General features: G+C 39.1%; 1 protein-coding gene across 7 annotated transcripts in view; it reads left to right on the top strand.

Moving 5' to 3' along the window:
- Positions 1–21,388, top strand: part of RAPGEF4 (Rap guanine nucleotide exchange factor 4) — a 308,486-nt gene that overhangs the window by 245,091 nt on the left and 42,007 nt on the right. For all 7 annotated transcript variants that reach the window (XM_082395391.1, XM_082395390.1, XM_082395389.1 and 4 more), the window contains 6 exons: positions 219–279; positions 2,051–2,127; positions 2,537–2,683; positions 4,562–4,677; positions 10,302–10,390; positions 14,644–14,722. In XM_082395391.1, coding sequence (XP_082251517.1) covers positions 219–279; positions 2,051–2,127; positions 2,537–2,683; positions 4,562–4,677; positions 10,302–10,390; positions 14,644–14,722 — 569 coding nt within the window. The remainder of the gene's footprint in view (positions 1–218; positions 280–2,050; positions 2,128–2,536; positions 2,684–4,561; positions 4,678–10,301; positions 10,391–14,643; positions 14,723–21,388) is intronic.

Below are 21,388 nucleotides of genomic sequence, written 5' to 3'. Positions count from 1 at the left end.
ATTGTAAATCAACTATACTTCAATTTTTTAAAAAACTAAAAAAAAAGAAAAAAAGAATCTAGTGGCACATCTAGTGGAAGTGGTTCTAGAAAGGAGGAGCAGCAAAGCAGAGTGGGAGGTGGCCACATGGAAGTCAGCACTGTTCAGAAAGAGAACGAGTCCCTCCCCAACCCCCCCAAATCTGGCCTTTCCCCACATTCTTTCTCTTTTCCTTCTAGGTGAAACGGGAGTTAGCAGGTGTTCTCATTTTCGAGTCTCACGCCAAAGGAGGAACCGTGTGTAAGTGAAGACTGTAATCGTGCATGGTGCCTGGCTGGCCCCCTCCCGAGGATGTGCCATGGGAGCCTGACGGCAAATGCTCCCCTTTCCTGGGCCTGGGTCTGACTTGCCAGGATGTCATGTGGCACCAATTGTCTTTCTGGACCTGTGATTATTCCCAGCACGTATCCCTTACTCTGCAGCCCGCTGGGTTTTGGGTGCCAGCATGGGAGCCGTTGCCAGCCTATGTCTCCACTTGCTCCCTCCCCTGCTGGCTCAAGGCAGTGTTTAAAGAGGGTGGGATGAAGTCAGTGCTCTTCAGGGGGGACCCCAGGCAAAACCTTTACACAGTGACCTCACTTCAGTTTGTGGCTTGAGAAGAACTAATCTATCTCTTGAGAGGCTAATTAGAATGGCACACTCTCCTGCCTTCTTGTTCTTCCCTCATTTTCACTATCAGCTCCAAGCCTGAGAGAATTTCTTTGCCCCAAATATTTATGCAATACTAATATGTAGTATCTCTCCAGCATGCACATTGTAGTTTAGTTCTATGATCCTATTTGGGAGCAAGAAATTGAAATTTCATATTAATAAAAGTGAGCAAAATTATTTCGGCTGGCATTTCCCACTCATCCTACAAAAGCCTTCTTGAAAAACATGGTTAGTGGTATATTCAGATCAGGAAATGCCTTTCTCTAATCTCTCTTAGAGAATAGTAAGATACAACAGCATGCTACGTTTCTCAGGAGTTCTACAGTAAAGATAAGTTTCACACCATTTAAACTGACACTTCCTAAACCCAGTGAAACATAGAAAACATTTATAATGGACACCTGTTAACTTTTCGACACATTCTTTGGAAAATCTTGCTCTTTCTTCAGACTGAGTTGTGTTAGTCAAATAAGCAGAGACCATGAATTGTAAAAGCAAAAAGAATTAAAAATGATGTTTCCAATATTTTACTTTTAGTCATTAAAAGTGGTATTTCTAACATTGATATTTACTTTAGTAAGAATGTCTTTTCTTTACAGTTTAAAGGTTCACTTTTAATATTTTTTTAATTTTTATGATCACTGATGACTTACAACTTTTCTTACTCTTTTCACTTATTCTTACTGATGGTTTTCATTTTATCATGAAATACTTAAATATTTCAAACAAAAAACCAGAGGTTGTTACAGACACCTTTTTAAAAAACATTTTTTATCAAATAGTAACCTTATGCCATATTTTTTCATATTTTCATTTTTTATATTTTCTAAAAAATGAAATTCTACATTTGAAGGCTCCTTTTTCCCTCCTTTATCTCATTCTTCTCTCCCCCTCCCCAAGATAACTCCTACCCTATATGATGTGGTTATCATTCCAACCCATTTTTTAAAAAATATGTAGATATGCATCCATCAGCACTATGTAGTGCTGATTTGCATGTTTTCAAACTTCACTTTACCATTCAGAATACTTTTAAAAACTGTGTTCTATAGCTTAGTAAGTTTTGATGAATTGTGGGGGAAATGTATTGCTTTAAGGAATGGAGAGCTGGTGAATTTGTATCTAGTGAATACGTATCTTTAGGGCACAGCAAGGAGTGCAGTATTTCTGTTCCTTTCACATTCTAAAGAAAAGGAAGTAATATTCCACCTGAATAAGTTCGTATTTGCCAGTAATTTTTTTTCCCTTCTGGAATTAAATGCATAATTCTGGGGACTTAAAAATGATGATTTGATAAGCTGTAATTTATACTGATGTGCTTCTACTCTTGTCATAAGTCTTTTCATCTTTTTGTATCTAGTGTTTAACCAGGGGGAAGAAGGCACCTCCTGGTACATTATTCTAAAAGGATCAGTGAATGTAGTGATTTATGGCAAGGTATATATATCTTTTTTTCTTTCTGAAACTTTATTATGCTCCGTATACTAGTGGCTCTAAGTATTAACAACATAATGCTACAATTAAACTTGCTACAACATCGTTACTCTATGCAGAAAAGACGTTATAGCATCTCTAATCATAAATTATCTAAGTTATTATACTCAGAGTAGTACTGAACTTTCTGGGGCTCCTGGATTATAATGTATACATTTAAGTTAGGCCCTAGCCCAGATGACTCAATGAAAGAGAAATGAAACATTATAATGTAATTATGTGATTTCCCCCCCCCGCACTTGGCATCCCTGGGTACAGCCTGTTGATATATACAGTGTTTTAGGGGCGGGGGCAGGTGGGTGTTTGCTCCCTTTCAGGGATCACCTTCATCTGGATGTGTTGCTCTCTCCAGGGTGTGGTCTGCACGCTGCACGAAGGCGATGACTTTGGCAAGTTAGCGCTAGTGAATGATGCCCCGAGAGCTGCCTCCATCGTCTTGCGAGAAGATAACTGCCATTTCTTAAGAGTAGACAAGGAGGATTTTAACCGGATCCTGAGGGTGAGTCCAAGGTGAAGTGTGGCTGAGGGGCGTTCCATTTTCACTTTTGCCAGATAAGAAGAATGAGTGTAGTGTTAATTGAGCAGCACCGTGATTAATGAATGCTCTAGGGCCAAAGGGCCTTGCTTACAAACCTGGCATGTTCAGTGTGCTGGGGTGGGTTCTGAGGTCCAGAGGTGATGTTCCAGTAAAGCTGCAAATGCGTCGCGCTGTGCTGGACCAAATAACCCTGCACACACCTGAACTGGTCCATGAGCACTGAAGACAAATAGGGATGCCTTGGCAAAATGGCAAAGTCTGAGACATTTCTCTTTGCAATCCTAGGTTTCCCCTTTTGTGTCCTTCCCCACCTCCCTCTCCATGTCTTTCTCTATCCTAAACCTCCTGTCTCTTCCCAAATCTGAATCTTTCTCATATCCTCACGCTCCCTCTGGATTTATTAAGTGACTACATTTTAGTGGCAATTAATGTCCACCATGGTTACTCTAACCAAGCATTTTCATTTCAAGTGCTTTTTGTCAAATTGATTCACACTAAAGGAATTTCAGACTCTGGCGAGTAGGTGAAGAATAATTGAGGTGGTAGGAGGAGCCATGAGATTGCACTTAGAGATGGCTCTGCAGATGGGCCTAATGGAAGCTTGTTAAAGTATTTGTGAGAGTGGGTGATGGTTAGAATAGATGGTCCCTAGGTTCTCCCCACCATCCAGCTCCTGGTCCCTTGGGTGGGACAACCCAGCTTTAGCTGGTGGAAGCATGATTGTGGACCACTGGGCATGGTGATATTGTCCCAGCACCCCTGGCCTTTCAGGTGGCCCATGGTCTCTCCCACCTCACCCAGAGAGACTGTTCCCTCCAGGATCACTTTGCTCTTTTCCCTTCCCTGCTGGCTCACAGAGGCGACTCCCTTCTATGCCTTTCCCAGGCTAAGCATCTTTCTCTCTCCTACCCTAAAATCCTAAATGCACCTTCTGTGCTTTCTGGTACATTTAGCATTATTTAATGAAGATTTATAGTCTCATTCCCATTCCTTATGTGTGGACACCTATTCCTACACAACCTTAAGCTTTTGCCTTTGGCAGCAAAATTTCTGACAACAATTTTTGTCTTAGGAATGCATTCTCTTGATGCAAAAAAAGTTAAGTTAAAGATTAAAGCATTGACTAATATAGAAAAAATGCCACGTGGAATTTGATTTGGTTTTTATCCAGTCTCTTAAAATAGGAACCAAATGAGGAGGAAACATGCATTAAGTTTTTTTAATAAATTATTTTTTCATGACATTGAAATTTGAACTTTACTCTTTTGGAAGTTTACACACATGGAGTTTGCACTCAACCACAATTATTCTTTGAAAGAATCAGATTAGGACCATTATCTTGGATGTAATTTATAAAATTATTCAAAATAACTGAAAAGTGTTCTTAACACATTTCAAACTGATAGTTTTTACAAGTCTTTTGATTAGAGGGAAAACATGCCACTCCTAAGAAAAGTAAGTACCCTCAAAAGATAATCAGAATGAAAGAACTCTGCTGAAGCTGAGTGCTATTTGCCACATATATTTATAAAGAATAAGTGCATTGGCTCCTCCCTTGTTCCGCTGGACCACCCTCTCCCAAAGGTTTCTCTGAGCACACTCCTATCTCCTCAGCTGATTTTCTGCATCTCGGGTAACAGCAGAGTTTTAAAACCACGTGCCTCCAACCTCATCTGGTCCTTTCTCTGACCGTTCCAGCCCTTGACTTTGAAAATGACTTAATTTGTAGATGCAACAATTAGCATCACAAGCACCAAATGAGTTTCTGAAGCATCTGAAATTTTTTTCATTGTCTGAGAAAACGGCAGCATCTGTATGTGGTGTAATTTGTATTTGCAGGACGTTGAGGCGAATACAGTCAGACTTAAAGAACATGACCAAGATGTCTTGGTGCTGGAGAAGGTCCCAGCAGGGAACAGGGCTTCTAATCAAGGAAACTCACAGCCTCAGCAAAAGTAGGTTTGCATCCGACACTGCAATTGCCAGACTATGATTAACCTTTTCACATGGTATCATCATCTCTACAATAGCACGTTCTCCTTTTTTGTGGAAGACGGCAGTGTGTGTGACTTTTTTTTCTCTCTATTGACTAATCACACATCGTGTGCAGTATAATGTATCCGTTTCTGGCACTGCGTCGAGCTCGGTGCTGCCTAGAGTAATTTGGGGGAGAATATTCCCCCGCTGTAAAAACACTCCCTCTATATGTGTGCAACTGTAATAGCTTGGAGCAGAAGGCAGTAGCTTTGGAGAGAACAATGGGAATAGGAGTGCCAGGCAGCTCAAGGGATACGTAGGCCCCTGGGTGTGGAGAACCTTTGGTATTTGAATTTCATATGTAGGATTTCTCAAGAAGTGTTTTCATCGTGCTGTCGGAATGAGCATCTTTGATGGAAATCCACACTTCAAATATAACACGGTCTATTTTTTTAAAAGATATTTATTTATTTAGGCTGCAGCGGGTCTTAGTTGCGGCATGCATGTGGGATCTAGTTCCCAGACCAGGGATCGAACCCAGTCCCCCTGCATTGGGAGCACAGAGTCTTACCCACTGGACCACCAGGGAAGTCCCAACACAGTCTATTGACTGTGGCCTGAAAACATTCATTTGGCCTCATCCATACTTATTCCTGCTAACGTCCGAAGGGTATTTGCTTCACATTTAACATCAGGTCACCCATTTAACTTGACTCTTTTTCTGTATGTCTATGTTCGGTTCTATCTTCTGCTGCAACTTCTTACATGAGACTTCTTTTAATCAAATGTATGAACAGTTGAATAGTTAGGGAAATTAGGAAATGTAGCTCTAAGAAATTATAAAAAATTACAGAATCTCATTTTTTAAGTAAACGTTAATTTTTAATCTTAGAGTAATAAAAACACCAATTCTGTAGGTAAAGAAATGTGGCCACAGACTATGTTGAAATGGAGTGCATCCCAAGTATTTTTCTTTTTTTGCCAAGTAAATGGGGTGTTCCCATTAATCAACACACTCACCATAAATGATGAGTTTTAATTGTTTAGACTGAAAGCCCAAGGCTCAGACATTTCATCTGGATGAGTCCACATATCTGCAAAGAAGGCAGGAAGAAATATAATGTTATTGAAGAGCCATAGTATATCTTGCATATTTTATCTAATCCTTATTACAACCCCTTTTAACAGATGATGGAAAAATTTAGGCTCCAAGCAGTGAGTTCCTTGCCCAGGATGACAACACTTTTAATGATAGAGCTTGCATTCAAGTCCAGCTTGACCAACTTCTGAGTCTATGCTCCTTTAGCCTCACAACTTACTCTAGCAAAATATGGTATATAGATACTCTCTCCTCAACACTATCTAGTAAACGTTGCAAAGCAATATATTTCAGAAGGGCTGACATAAAATAGACTATATAAAAAACTATCCCTTCACTTACAAACCTATAAAATTACCATCCAGAATTCTTTATTATTTTTCTATTTTTCACTACTATGCATTCTTGAAAAGTGTTCTTGCTCAAATGTTTTTCAGCAGTTGTCCTTCCAGCCCACAAAGGAGGATGAGAATGAAAACATTTTTTATGTGAAATCTGGGACTACCCCCAGTGAGTTTCTTTAGTGCTCTTAAATATAACTAGACCATTTTATAGTGGTCATCTACATTCTTTAATAATGCCTCAGATGTCTCAGGAAAATTTTGCTACCTGAAAAAGTAAGCCTTAAATTCTGCATAACCTTAAAACATTTGACCAAGAGGGCCCCGGAGGCCCCCTTCCTTCACCTCTTTATGGCATGGGAAGGTGATCAAAAGTGTTTGCATGTTACAACAGCTTCCATTCAGAGTGCTCTCCAAATACAGATTTTTTTATGAAATCAAACTAAAGGGAAAAGGAGAGCCCACACGCATTAAATTTATTTTAGGCCTGGATCTGATTTCTGTTATATCTCCTTATTTGTGTCCTGTAGACCAATCTAAATTTCTTATATAATTCAAAGCCTCGTGCATGTTCACAGCACACCATTTAGGAAATATCAGGCATACACAGAAGTGCACCGTGCCAACCATTCCCTGAAGAGTAAAAAGCCACTCTTTCTGGGCTTCCCTGGTGGCGCAGTGGTTGAGAGTCTGCCTGCCAATGCAGGGGACACGGGTTCGAGCCCTGGTCTGGGAAGATCCCACATGCCGCGGAACAACTAGGCCCGTGAGCCACAATTACTGAGCCTGCGCATCTGGAGCCTGTGCTCCACAACAAGAGAGGCCGCGATGGTGAGAGGCCTGCGCACTGCGATGAAGAGTGGCCCCCGCTCGCCGCAACTAGAGAAAGCCTTCGCACAGAAACGGAAACCCAACACAGCCATAAAAAATAAATAAATAAATAAATAAATAAATAAATAAATAAATAAAAATGTAAAAAAAATTAAAAAAAAAAACACTTTGAAATATTCTAAAAAAAAAAAAAAAGCCACTCTTTCAAAGGGTCATTTTCCATGTTGAGTTTTCCCGAGCCAGACCAGAGTTGAAAAGGGGGGGGCCATGTAAGTGAATTTTGGCCTGATGTTCTGGACAACTCGGAGAACATGACAACAACCGTGTCTCTGGATAGACTTAAAATTTAGGATCCTTTAGGGCCCCTGTCTCCTCAGAAATTATCTTTTTTCAGCTCAAAGAGGGTCACCGTGTTGGTGCTGATAACGTTATTTTTCTGATTTACCTTTACCCTGAGAAATCCAGAATAGTTTATGCATACAGTTGGCCCTCCGTATCTGGGGGTTCCACATCCATAGATTCAACCAACCACAGATGGAAAATATTTGGAAAAAAAAAATTTTCAAAAAGTTCCCAAAAGCAAAACTTGAATTTGCCACACACTGGCAACTGTTTAAATAGCATTTACACTGTATTTACAACTATTTACATAGCATTTACATTGTATTAGGTATTATAAGTAATATAGAGATGATTTAAAGTATATGAGAAGAAGTGTGTAGGTTATATGCAAATACTATGCCATTTTATATAAGGAACTTGGGCATCCATGGATTTTGGTATCTGCGGGGGTCCTGGAACCGACCCCCTGCGGATACCGAGGGCCGACTGTACATTTTAAACTTTCAAAACTGCCTGACTCTCCTCAAACCACTCAACTCTGAGTGTGATATTAAAATGTCAATAGCAAGACGGTATTTCTCATGATGGATAAACTATATGAAGCCCTCAAATATTTACCATTTTGGATATCTTCTGCTCTGTGGTTATGTGGTTTTAATAAGAGAGAATTTGAAATGACTATTCCTGTTTTAGTGACTGTGTTGCTTTTTCCTTAGACTATCAACCATCCAATCGTTCAACTCCATCCTGTTTGCAGAAAGATAGTCTCTTTTAGGCACCATTCCCCACCTCTTTTTTTGTTCTGGATGCAGATAGACGTGTCCTCATTTCCAGACTTGGTGATAGAAAAAGATTTTCTCTCACAAGTTTAGGACCTCACAGCTTAGATAATATAACCAATCAGGGTTCTCTTTAACTTGGACTACAGTAACTTCTTCATGCAATAAACTGAAGAGAGCCATACTGTCTGGTCTTCAAGTCTTCTCCATTTAAACAGAGGTCAAGCAGTAGGCACCTGGCAGTGTCCAGCCTGAAAGAAAGTAATAACATGTTTCAGCCAAGCCCAGAGCTGCCAGATAACAGGCCAGAAGCTCCCTGTCCCTCCCTCTTCAGAGTTCCTGGTCCTGAGAGATTATCAACCCCTGAATAGCCTTCTGTGGAGCTGAGAAGAGAGATAGGGTAGGGTAAGGCAGTTGTACCACTAGAGGAAGACTTTGGCAGCAAAAGACAGGTGCCCTGATGTCTGCAATTGACCAGGTGGGCAGAGAGTAGAGACGCCATTTTCTCTTACTAGTGAGCCGAGAGCATTCAAGGCTTGCCACCCAGGTAAGCCTTTATTCTTGTTGACCAGACAAAAACCCTAGCTAAGAAATGTCCTGACCAAGAACACCAGAATGGGAAGCCAGCCTTCTGGCTGCCCTCGCCAACTCCAGTTCCTTATTCGTGTGGCCAGATGCTGCTCCCTTCCAGGTCATCTTGGAAGGGTCATCAAAGAATCATATATTTTAGGAATTATTGAGTGAACTCAGCAATTTTCTCCATTTAAGTATTGAAAGTCATTTATAGATTCGCCCTCTCCTTCCCTCAAAGAGTCATTGCGTATAAGAGGAAAAACCCTCATCTTCTATGCTGTTTACTTTGAGAAAAGGGTCATACTTTTCGGATTAAAGTAGTTTGTTTTGTTTTTTATCCCCTGGCTCTTCCTCTAGGCTCCAAAGCCAGATTCTTTCAAAGATTGAACTCTTCAGCTTCCTTTTGGTCCTGAGGGCACACACGCACATGCACACACACAATAGGTTTAAGTAACAGTTACCTTCCAGATAGACTGCATTTGCTACCTCATTCAAAACCAGGGCTGCTTCACTCACTCCATGTTCACGGGCACAGTGTCATATGTTGCATTGCCTCTTCTTCACTCCTTCAGGCAGGAGGTTAAGACCCTGAGATTTAATACATTAGAGATATTCTTGGGATCTCAACACACTTCCTCTAAGGTCTCAAACAGGCAGGGAAAGGGTATTGGTGAGGAGGCAAAAAAAACCTGAGTTCTCCTGGAGCTGAATTCTACCGCTGCTTTCTAAACACAAGAGAATTTTATTTTCATTGTTGTTTTTCTTCCCTGTCATTTTGCCCTAAGTGAAATGCCAAGCAGAAGAGCAAAGTCTACGTTTTGGAATAGGAGTACGCAGATCACAATGTATTTTGCCTATAGTTTTCACCCACTGTTTTTTTTACCGTCTTGAATATGACTTTGAAATAACCCACCTTCAATTTAAAAAATACATCCTCCCATGTTGATTGAAGAGCTTCATGGCTGGATCTTCTGATATGATGCCTAACGTCCCCCACCCTGCCAACTAATTGATATTTGACCTTGAAATAAGTTATATGGATGTTCCACTACTGATTTATTTCCTATTCAGATGCTACTGAGGTTTGTTTGCTCATTGGTGTTTTGGGGGTTTGTTTTCTTTTCTCTTCTTCTTAGCTGCATTTCCAAAGCACATACCAGTGTACAGTTGGGAAAGACAGAGCATTCCAGAAATAGGCAGGGGAATCCAGTGTGCGGTCGAAATTTTGCAACAAGTAACCCATATATGGATAACCTAGTTTACTGTCACTTCCCCTCGCCCTGAGCTGCCCTGGGATTTACATGTTCCTTTTCACTCCCCCTTGGAACAAGGCTGAAATGCCTCAGTTCCCAGCCTGCTAGAGCCACTCTCTAAGAAGTTTACTTTAGTCCCATGTAGGGAAAAAAGAATAACGTTTTAGTAACTACTTCAATTTGTGATGTTTCTGTTGCCTTCCTGTGTGACTTTGACAAGGTACATGATCCTTCTTACCTTATGGAGAATATGGGTCACAAGTTGAGTCCGTATGGTTCCCTGGGATCTCAAAAAAAACCCGAACAACGTAGATATGTAAAATGTTATATATTAATGATTTGCCCACTTTTGAAAAACTAATGATGGTTTTATTTCTTATCCAGGTATACTGTGATGTCAGGAACACCTGAAAAAATTTTAGAGCATTTTCTAGAAACGATACGCCTTGAGCCAGCTTTAAATGAAGCAACAGGTAAACACCTAGAACAGTTGTGTGTCTATTAAATCCATGCAGAGTGTTGTAAAAACAAAATTCTGAGTTCATTCTCAGTGTGTGTAGCCACAGCAGTTTTAGAAATGGGTCACGTGTACGACCATTAGACGAGCAACCTCCTGACCCTCCTCTGCCTGCTCGCCCTGGTTGTGCTTTGTAGATGGCTCAGTCTCATTCATAGATATTATGAGTAGCCTTCCAAAGGCATTTGTTATCATTTAGAGCCCACCTTCCGTAGGCACCTCTTAGGCTATAATTTAAATAGTTCTTATTCCCGTAAAGGATTTGAAGCTGCCTGCATAAAAGGCACAACTGTGCTCCAACTGGGAGTAAAGTGGTTCTTTCTGAGATTCTTGGGCTGCCCCAGAGTGTAACGAAACACCACCTGTATTAGATTCCTAGGACCGCTGTAACGAAGTGCCACAAACTGGGTGGCTTGAACAACAGAATGTATTGCTTCTTAGATCAGGAGGCTAGAAGTCTGAGATCCATGTGACGGCAGGGTCGGTTCCTTCTGAGAGCTGTGAGGGAGAATCTGTTCCATGCCTCTTGCCTAGCTTCTGGGGGTTTGCTGGCCATCTTTGGCATCCCTTGGCTTGTAGATGTGTCACTCCAATGTTCATCTTCACACAGTATTCTCCCTGTGTCTCTTCACATCGTTTTCCCTCTGTGCATGTGTCTCTGGGTCCAAATTTCCCCTTTTTATAAGGACATCAATCATATTGGATTAGGTCCCACATTAATTATCTTATCTTAACTTGACTACATCTGTAAAGACCTTATTTCAAACAAGGTCACATTCTGAGGTACTGTGAATTTGGACTTCAACATATCTTTTTTGGGGGAAAAATCAACTCATAATACCACCTTCCAGTGAACCAGTCTTGTTAACTAAGACACAGAGATTTGAGGGTAAATGAGATGAATCTCACCAATGAATTAAGTGTTCAGAGTTTGGTATCATTCTCCACTTTGGTTACCATCTTATGTGTGACTTTGGAACAGCCCACATTCATTTGCTACTGGCCTCTCAGAATAATGGGTTGATATTTTAAGCACACTGAACTCCATAGAAGAAGATTTCTCACTGAAAGAAGTTCAAAGACTTATCTAAAAAACTTAGTAGTAGTTCAAAGTCCAGTTCTGTCATCTTTGCAATATACTCAAGGTAAAGTTAACATTATTATGCCTCCTTAAAATTATTTTACCACTGATTTACTTCTTATTTTATCTTCTCATTCCAGTTTCTCATTTTTTTATATACATTATCTAAGGTTTTTTATGTAGTGAATTAATTGGGGAGTAGTAGATAGAAAAGCCAGGATCTCTGGCTCCAGGGCAGCTATTTGCAGTTCAATATTTGTTGAGGATCTTGTTGGGCTGGTGCTAAGCTGGACGCTTAGGACAAGGCAGTGTGAACAAGAAACCACCCTCCTGTCCTCAGGAAGCTTATAACCTGCTACAGGACCTAAAGGAATGTGCAAACAACTTGATCATAAGGCTGAGGGGACCAGGCAGAGTGTCACAGAGGATACAGCCTTTGAAGTGGCCCTGAAGGAAGGCAGGTAACCAGTAACTAGAGACTGAGGACAAAGCCTTCCATCCTGAGGGGCAACATGAGTGCTGACCTAGAAAGAGACAAGGAGGACCAGGTGGTCTGTCTTTGCTAGACCATCGTATACAGAAGTGTCAGAAAGAAGGTAGCGTTTAAGAATTAGGGTCCAGATCTCAGAGCATCTTAAATGTGAAGCTAAGCCTTGGGAAGTGGTTGAAGATGTCTGAGCAAGGAGAATGTGATAAGATCTTTTCTTGAAAAAGGAAATCCTTGAGGGACCAGTTATGAGAGGATTGCTTGCTTCCAAGAGGCAAACATAACCTCAAAGAAACCAAATTTCTAGGACCCGAGGTCAGGAAAAATACAGATTTTTCCCCTCTGATTAACTGTTGCCCAGAATGTGTGATTGCATAATACAAGAAACAACATCTTCTCTAAAGTGAATATTGTCCAAAAAGGAACGTTCTGGTGCATTAGAGACTATGGAATCTAAGAAAAGATCTGTAAGATCTTTACTACCCACGAAGAAAAAATATATTCTTCCTTTTAAAGTCACTTCTGAAAGAGGAGGGGACTGGATTATTGCTTCTTAAAAACTTGAAGCCCAGAAATCAGTGTATAGCGTGGCTGTCACTTACGATATGACTCCTGACCATTCCATTTTTTATATTAGAACTAAGTTCACATCATAATTTAATACTGAACTTTTATTCCCTGCAGTTTTTTTCTGATTTTGTTATTCTTGCAAGTAATGTTCATGGATTGGATGAAAGAATAAATCTGTCTTATAATCAAAGATATGAATTACTATATGGTCATCCTAGATACTAAAAATAATCTTAGTTCAGCCCCATGAAACTCATGGATGCAGGGGTGGGAGACCCTTGGCGTTTTTGGATTTACAATACGAAAGAGATGTCAGAATTGCCAGTGAAACTGGTTTACATCGTAGAAATGAACACCCCTGGGTTTGATAGTACATTCTCTTAGTTCACCCCAAAACATGTATTTTCTGCCTGAGACCTTTTGGTTTCCTAGACTTTCTACTTCTATGACCAGAATTAGTCCTTGAGTGACTTGGAAAATCATTTTCTAGTAGGAAATGATTTTTTTAATCAGTTCTCAAGAGTTACTGCTTATGAGCAGAGAATAAGAAAGCCACATTGAGATGTGGGTGCTGGGTGATTACCATGCTGATTGACAGTCTCGCCAGCCTTGGAGCACGCTACTCAAATCTCTGCTTCAGCAAAATTTAAATTACTTTATAGCACAGGCCTCTGGGAGCCTTATAAGCAAGCATTTTCTCTCCTATCCTCAGAGAAATCCTTTATATCTAAAACATATAAAGATGACCCTAGATGTTAAACTCAGACATGCCAATGAACATCCTTTCATACCTAAGAAAAAAAGTTCCGTACAGCTTCTGTCTGACACCTCGCCATCTTCTGTGGCCCAGTATAATGGGACTGAAATCACTAGTAACACCTAGTGACAACAACTTTGGATTACACTCATCACCTATATTTAAATGAGTATAATGGTATTATGTGACGTGATAGATATGTTAAGTAAAGCTAAGGTGGTAATCATATTGCAATATGTACATGTATCAAATCAACACTTTGTGTATCTTAAACTTACATAATGTATGACAATTATATCAATTTTTTAAAAATACGTATAACGGTTAAACCTTTAGTCACTGATTCCAACTTTGATAGTATCTGTTAATTTAAAACATAGACATTGAAAATTCAATATATATAGTTAACGATTTTCATATTTCTCACCCTTTTCTATTAGAAAAGTTATGTGAGTTTCACAAATCTCAGCCATGGTAGTTCATTTTTAATTGAAAACCCCCATAAGCATCTTGGATTCCAAAGCTTTAACTTGTGTACTCCTAACGCTTTTAGATCTGTCTTTATGTGCTTTCCCATTAAGGCTGCCTGAATAATACAGTCTTTGCAATGAAGAACCAGCATCAAATTCAAAATGAAGCTTATTTGGGGGGACTTGCCTTATTTCTTTTGCCATCTCCCCACTTACCTATCTAAAAATAGCTCCAAATATAGGACATACACCATTTTAATCTACTGGAGAGCTTTTGTTTTGCTTCAATTGCTGCTCACAGCCTTTATCTTGTGTTTTTTTTTTTTCCTGCTTTTGTTTCCCTCGCCAGTTCTCTGCTCTTACCACCTCCTTTTTCTGTAATTCTATCACCCTTTCATCTTTTATTGCTCCTTCTGGAAATAGAAGGTGAAAAAGAAATAAAGGAAAAGAGATATTGACAAAAGACAGGTGGTGTAAAATGGACAAAGAAATGACTATGTCCTAATCCTGCATACATGGTACTGCCCATGTGTGGCTCTTTAATTTTATATATATATTTTTTAATTAATTGTAGCTCAGGTGACCAGTGTCATTATTACAAGTCTGTCTCTTTTAAAAACTACCATACGTTTTGTCCATTGTCCTAAGAAATTGAGTTTTGATCTCAAGCTCTGTCAATCGTATTATTTTTATGTGCAGTGCTTCTTCGTACAGTAAAACCACAATACCCCAAGCCGATGTGTAAGAACCACTGGCCAAGAACAAATGAATAGATACTCCAGCTTTCCTAAACATTTCTACAGGAATCTAATTTCCTTTTCTGCTTTGTTTTGCCCCCCTGCAGATTCTGTTTTAAATGACTTTGTTATGATGCACTGTGTTTTTATGCCAAATACCCAGCTTTGCCCAGCTCTGGTGGCCCAATATCCTTTTGTTGTGAGAAGTCCGTTCCCTCGACAACACCCCACACGTATACAGCCATTATCTCATTGCATGCTCTCCAGGTAAGTCATAGCTCGGGCAGAATTGTGCTTTCCGCCCTTGTCGAACTCTGAAACATCAGCAGTTTTCCCCTCGCACAGGTCTCCAGCTCTCCCTGGCATGGTTTTGCTGTGCCATGTTTAAGGATTTCCTCCTTATTCCCTGTGCAGGGAAAAGTGCGCCAGTTTACCCTTATAAGGAAGATAATGCTGATGAGAAATATACATACCTGGGAGGTGGGCCAGAGAAGGCTATGGTGAACAATATTATTAGGGAATATTATTAGGGATAGTTTCCTAAGCTTGGAGACAGACTTTGTACCTCTGTCAGGATACCTGGCAGGCCGGACGGTGATGTGTTTGTGTCCCTCTAAGCTGTAGTATTAATCAGAACACTAACCTGCTGAGATATATACAAGTTATCGTTGGGAGGTCACTTTTCTTTCACGTTCGCCCTAGTCCACCCTATTCTCTAGATACCGAAATTTATTCCTTTGTGGCTATTTTTATTATTATCCCATTGACTTATGTCAAAGATATAAAACTTGAAATTCTAATGGCAGTTCCTCTAGGTAGCTTCATACCGAGCTTGTTTGGGGGCAGCTTTTCAATAGTCTATTGAGTTGACCAGTGGGTGCACAGTGTCTGGCACAGAGGGAACATTGAGAAGATAGAAGTTGAATAAAAGGAGTGAATATTATGAATGAGTTACACCCTCAACTTTGGCAGCATGTGAAAGTATATTTTCCAATTCTGCTTTATTTTTAAAGCAGCAAAAAATTAGGCCCCCAAATACTTTGGCCTTCTTGAGCAGCAAAATATATTGAAGGAGAATGGCTCTCCTTTCTCTGAGCAACCCAATCAATGTGGCATGTTTTCCTTTTTCAGAATTATAATTGCCCTACCTGATTCTCATTTTCTTGTTCACCCATAATTCTCTTTGAAGTCAACAGAATGCGTGAGGATGGGAGATTGGAGTTGAATGTGCTATTCAGAGGATGCTGCAAGAGTGAGATTTGGGTGTTTATTTGCCTGGAAAATATCTTTCCAAGTAATGACAGCTTAATGAGACTTAAATATATTACATATTCTTTCTGGCTCATATTTAGTTTTTCTCAAGTAAAATTAACACATTCAGGATCTCGCTGTGCTCTTTAACTCCATACATAGTAATCATTATTAGACCTTTGAGATTTGTTGGAAGGAAAAATAAAAAACCACCATTGAGTTTAGATTTTTTTTTTTTCCCCAACAGTTAGCATGTTGATAAGCTTAAGGCAAACAAAACCAAAAGAAGGGTGAGAGAACGTAGTGGGCCAAGTCATATCTTTACAACTCAAAGCCCCAAACATTAAGCTTATATTCTTCTGGCAAATTCTGATTTCTTATTAGCTTATTCTCCTTCAGAATTGATTGAGAACATTCATAGCACTGACCTCTGTTCTTAAAATAGAAGATCCTAGAGGGAGAGTCTATGTCATGCGCCGGTAGGAATGTGGCGGGGATAATGTTGCAGGGAGGAGGAGAAGGCAGGAAAGTGGACAGTAGAATCAAGGGAGGCCTGTGATATCCAATCCTAATTCTTTCCTCAGAGATGGAAGGAATCAGGCTGGTCGGGTATCATCTACGCTACCTAGTGCCCTCAGACCACCTCCTTCACACCCCGCCCTTTGAGAACTTAGATTCTCTTAATTGTTCTATTTTGAATCAACTCTTTCTTTACATGTCAGGCACCACTGACCCATGTTATACTACTTTATCCTTACAGGACTCTATTGGGTTAGTATCAGCTTTATTTTACAAACGAGGATTCTGAGGCAAAAACAAACATAACCCAAGGCAAGTGGCAGAACTAGGATTTATCCAGGTCTTAGGATTCCAAGCATGGTGTGTGTCACTTTTTTTTTTCTTCACAACTTATTTCTTTAAAAGCTTATCTTTTAACTAGAGTTTAAGAACATTTCTTGGTAATGTATTGCATGCATGATACATGTTTATCTGTGCTTCAGTTGGCTAAAAACCAAAGTGGGCCAAATAAATAGTGTCCAATAGAACTTTCTGCAGTGATGGAAATATTATATATCTGTGCTAGTCCAGTAGCCACTAGCCTTGAAATTGGCTACTATGACTGAGAAACTGAATTGTTAATTTTATTTAATTTCTATTAATTTAAATGTAAACAGCCAGATGTGGCTAGTGGCTGCCATATTGGACAGCTTAAGTCCAGTCCTTAGCTACTGGGAGTAAAACAAGAATTACTGTCCTCTAATGCCTAGAGAAAGCATGCCAGGGAGGCCAGGAACTTACCCTGCTGCAGGCAAGCGAATGGAAAGGGCTCTATCCTTGAAAGTCACATGTGTGTAAGTGTGTTTATATCATGCTAAAGACTCAAGTTTTAGTCCCTTTGCCTCCAGGGAGATGTTATATAGGCTTCTTATGTAAGCTCCTTTTTTTTTGGTCCTAAGTAACATAAACCAACTGTGAGTGACTTAAGGAATAAAGGAATTCATCAGAAGGATGGGGTAACTCAGAGAACTGAAGGAATCCTTAAAGAGTCCAGACCTTAGAAGGGAACCTCGGGGGTAGCAACTAAGGAACAGCTTTTAGAGTAAATCTACTCCAAACATCCTGGGCCCTCACCTCATTCCCACATCCCTGGGAATAGCTTGAGTCACTGCCGATGTCTTGGTCAAAGAAAAGCAAAGCACTTTACTGGACAGTTTTTTAGAGACTACCTGTAAAGAAAAATAGAGAAAGTGGAGAAATAGACAACGAACCGTCAAAAAAAAAAAAAAAAAAACACACATATAAACTGCTTAGCACCATGTCCTCATGTGACAGGGAGATAGAATGTAAAACAGAACAAGTGGGCTAATACCCATGTTGTTATGGGGTTTAGGGATAGTAAAATATAATACTTAACCACATTCCATTAAAGCACTTATACTGAGTGAGTTGATTTGGCTGAGTGTTTTTAAGTACTTAATATGTGTGACTTTTCATAGCAGCCCTATGAAGAAGTCAGTGTTTTCACTGCTCTTTTTCCAAATCAATAAACTAGGATAATGAAAAATTATGATTTGCTCAGAGAAAGGTAATTACTAGTACAGAAAAGATTCGAGCCCTGAGCCACTGGCGGCTATTTCTGTCCTTAATCCACATTGTATGTCTCCTCCAATTTTGCTTTTAGCACAGAAGAAGATGGTAAAACTCTGTTTAACATTAATATTTCAGGCCTTTTATGTGCTAATGAGAGAGACTCTCTATTCATTAGATATGCTTGGGACATGATTTGGCCTGATGAATACAAATGCTTTATAATGAGTTTTTTAAATTATATTTGTTCAGTTTCTGTACTTTTCATCTCTAGTTTCTTTAATCTTTTTAAAATCTGTACTTAGAATTCAGTTCAATTTTCCATTAGTCTTTAAAAAGAAAATTAAAACCCCCTATAACCCTACCAGGTATTACTATGGTTAACATTTTGGTATGTATCCTTCCAGTCTTTTTTCTATACATATAGATATATGCTTTGAAATATAAGAATGGGGTCATACGCTAAATAATTATGTATGCTTTGTTACTAAACAAACAGAGCCATTTCTCTCCCATTAATTTTTTTTCACACCATTTTTCTAAATATAGATAGCTTTGTCATCCTTAAAAATAGAACCATTCTCATTGTAAAAAATTCAATTTACAGAAAAAGAGAACAAAATTCACCTGCTATCTCACCATTGTATTATGAAAAAGCTTTCAGGAATTATACACGTGTATAATTTTATATAAGTGAGATCATGTTGTATATGCTTTTTAAAAATATGTCTTTTTTCACTTAACAGTATGTTGTGGATATCTTTTCAAATCAGTATATACAAATAAAACTACATCATTTTTTCCAGATAATTCCACAAACACTGAACACTTACAATGTTATACAGTGCTGGGCAACAAGGTGACGAGGATGCATGAGAATAACATGTTATCATTTTTATTGAATCACAATCTTATATGGTAGATATGTCATAATTAATTTTCTTAGCCTCTTCCTATTGAATATTTAGATTATCTCCACATTTTTTCCTATAACAAACACAGTGGGATGAATCAGCATCCTTCCAGCTAAACCTTTGCCCACATATATTCCTTACTTTAAGTTTCTAAATGTAAGCAAGGAATACGGAATATTTTAACGCTTTTGATGTTTATTGCTGAATTGCTGTCCTATTGTTTTAATTTTGTGTTTTATGGTTAAACTCTGCCTTCTTTTTGTCTGTACAAATGCAGGCAGGCCTTCAATTCAGTTAAGTGATCACAACTAAGTTAATATTATTTTGAATTTTAATAGATGTATCCTTGATTCAGAGCATTTTCACATCATTTACTTTATCTTTCCAACACCAGCCCCCACATGTGAGGCAAAAAAGGCACTGGTATGATATTTATTTACATTTTACAAGGCACTTGGAAGCCAAATAACCACCTAAGATTCCACATATACTAACAGATGTTTGGAGAAACTCCGTGTAGCATTAATGTAATTCCAGTTGTAATGGACACTGTATTTGAGTCCCCACCATCAGTGCCGTCTCAGGTGGTCAGTCTAGCTGGTCATGGTAATTGGCTGCCTTTGACCGTGATTGGCTCTCACATTGCAGGCCCAGTGTAGACAGGGCCAATGAGATTCAAAGAGAGGCTTCCTGGGGCTGCTGAGTAAAAAGCAGTTAAGAGAACAGGAACAAAACAGAAACGGACTCGCAGACTTTGAGAACAAACTTATGGTTACCAAAGGGGGCGGTGACAAATTAGGAGTATGGGATCAACAGATATAAACTACTATACATAAAATAGATAAGCAATAAGGATTTACTATATAGCACAGGGAATTCTAGTCAGTATCTTGTAATAACATATAATGGAATATAATCAGAAAAAAGTAACTGAATCACTATGCTGTACACCTGAAACAAACACAATATAGTAAATCGACTATACTTCAATAAAAAAGAAAGAACAGGCAGTCTGTTGCCCCAAGTGCCTGTGGCAGCCGTCCTACAACCATTAGGGCAATAAGCCCTATGACAACGCTGAGATGAGTTGAGCGTCAGGGAAAAAATGAAGTGTATGATGACATCATTGCACTTGGACCAATCCTGAAGCTTACCCTACCGATGTCAACAAATACAACAATACTATCTGTTCTCAACAACAATCTGTTGTTGAGAACAGATTGTTACTTCAGCTGAAAGAATCTTAAGTGATAAATGGTTTATATTTAAATTTATAAAAATTTAATTACAGCAATAATTTTGGTCAAATATTTTCTCTTAGTATCCTAATTTCTTTTGGCTTAGTATTGAACATGAATTTTATGCTTCTGGCATGGAAATAATTTAGTTTCTTGAATTAAAAAGAAAATATGGAATACAGATTTGCCACTAAGTTTTAGCTAAAACTGCCTTTGTATGTATTACGTCCCTTATACAGAAACAAAGTAAACACAATAGCTTTCGTTACTGAAAAGGCAGTCTCCATCCTTTATTTCTCTGTGAAAATGACCTGGGGGTATTCTCTTTATAAGTTGACTTGGGTTCTCTAAGAGGAACATTTACCAAAATTTGTAAATCAGGATTTACAAAAGAGCATCAGATTCTTAAAGCCATGTTTTTAGGAATATTCTTGGCATTTCTAAGGAAGATTGTCAGCTTAAATTTTGTTGAAGCCAAATTTTACCATTTTAGTCCTTTACTTGGTTCCAAAAAGTGTTTGATCCATGTGGCACTATAAGAACAATTTATCTCTGCAGATATGCAATTTCAGAGTTTATTTCCAATAAGGAAGGCTTGGTTTGATGATGGTATGAACATGGTATCCTCTTTCCAAGAAAATGACTGTATTATCAGATATTCTACAAAGTATTTTATATACATTTTCTCAGCTTCGTATCAACACTGTGAGATGTGTACTCTTTTTGCATTAAGGAAGTGAGACTGAGCAGATAAATAATTTGCCCCAAGTTACATAGCTAGTAAGGGTTGGAACAGTATTTGAACCCAAGCAATCGTTGCATTAGGCCAAGTCCTAACTGACCTGCTATGAGTACAAACCCCTGACTAAAACTAAAAAGAATAGCCAAGAACTAAAGGCTTCTAAAAATGCAGAGAAGTCTGAAAATCAGTGAGGAAAAAAAATATTCTGAGCAAGAAAATGGGAGGCAGAAAGAGCTCATGTGAGCTCCAAGTTAACAGGTGCACACAAACACAGGAGCAGCTGTGTTGGTAGGAATAGCATCACAGTGTTAAACTCAGAAATGCCTGGTCTTATGAAAAATTCCAAAGCCATCCATTTAAAGATTTTGAGTTATTTCCAGAGGTGGATCAGTGATAATGATGATCGATAACCTTTAACTGAGTACCTAATATGTCTCAGATACCATTCTACATGGTTTACCACCAGTATTGCCTCGTCCCCTTCTTAACAGCAATCCTGTGAAGTTTACTGATGATGGAGAGACTGAGGCTCTAAATGGTCAGTTAACTGACCAAGGGTCTCACAGTCGATAAGTGGGGAAGCCAAGAGATGAACCCAGATGGTCTAATTCCAGAACTT

The sequence above is a fragment of the Balaenoptera borealis genome (assembly GCF_965194805.1).
Source record: "Balaenoptera borealis genome assembly, chromosome: 6".
Classification (NCBI taxonomy): Eukaryota; Metazoa; Chordata; class Mammalia; order Artiodactyla; family Balaenopteridae; genus Balaenoptera; species Balaenoptera borealis.
Note: the sequence above shows the minus strand (reverse complement) of the source record. Positions and strands in the feature narration are given on the sequence as shown.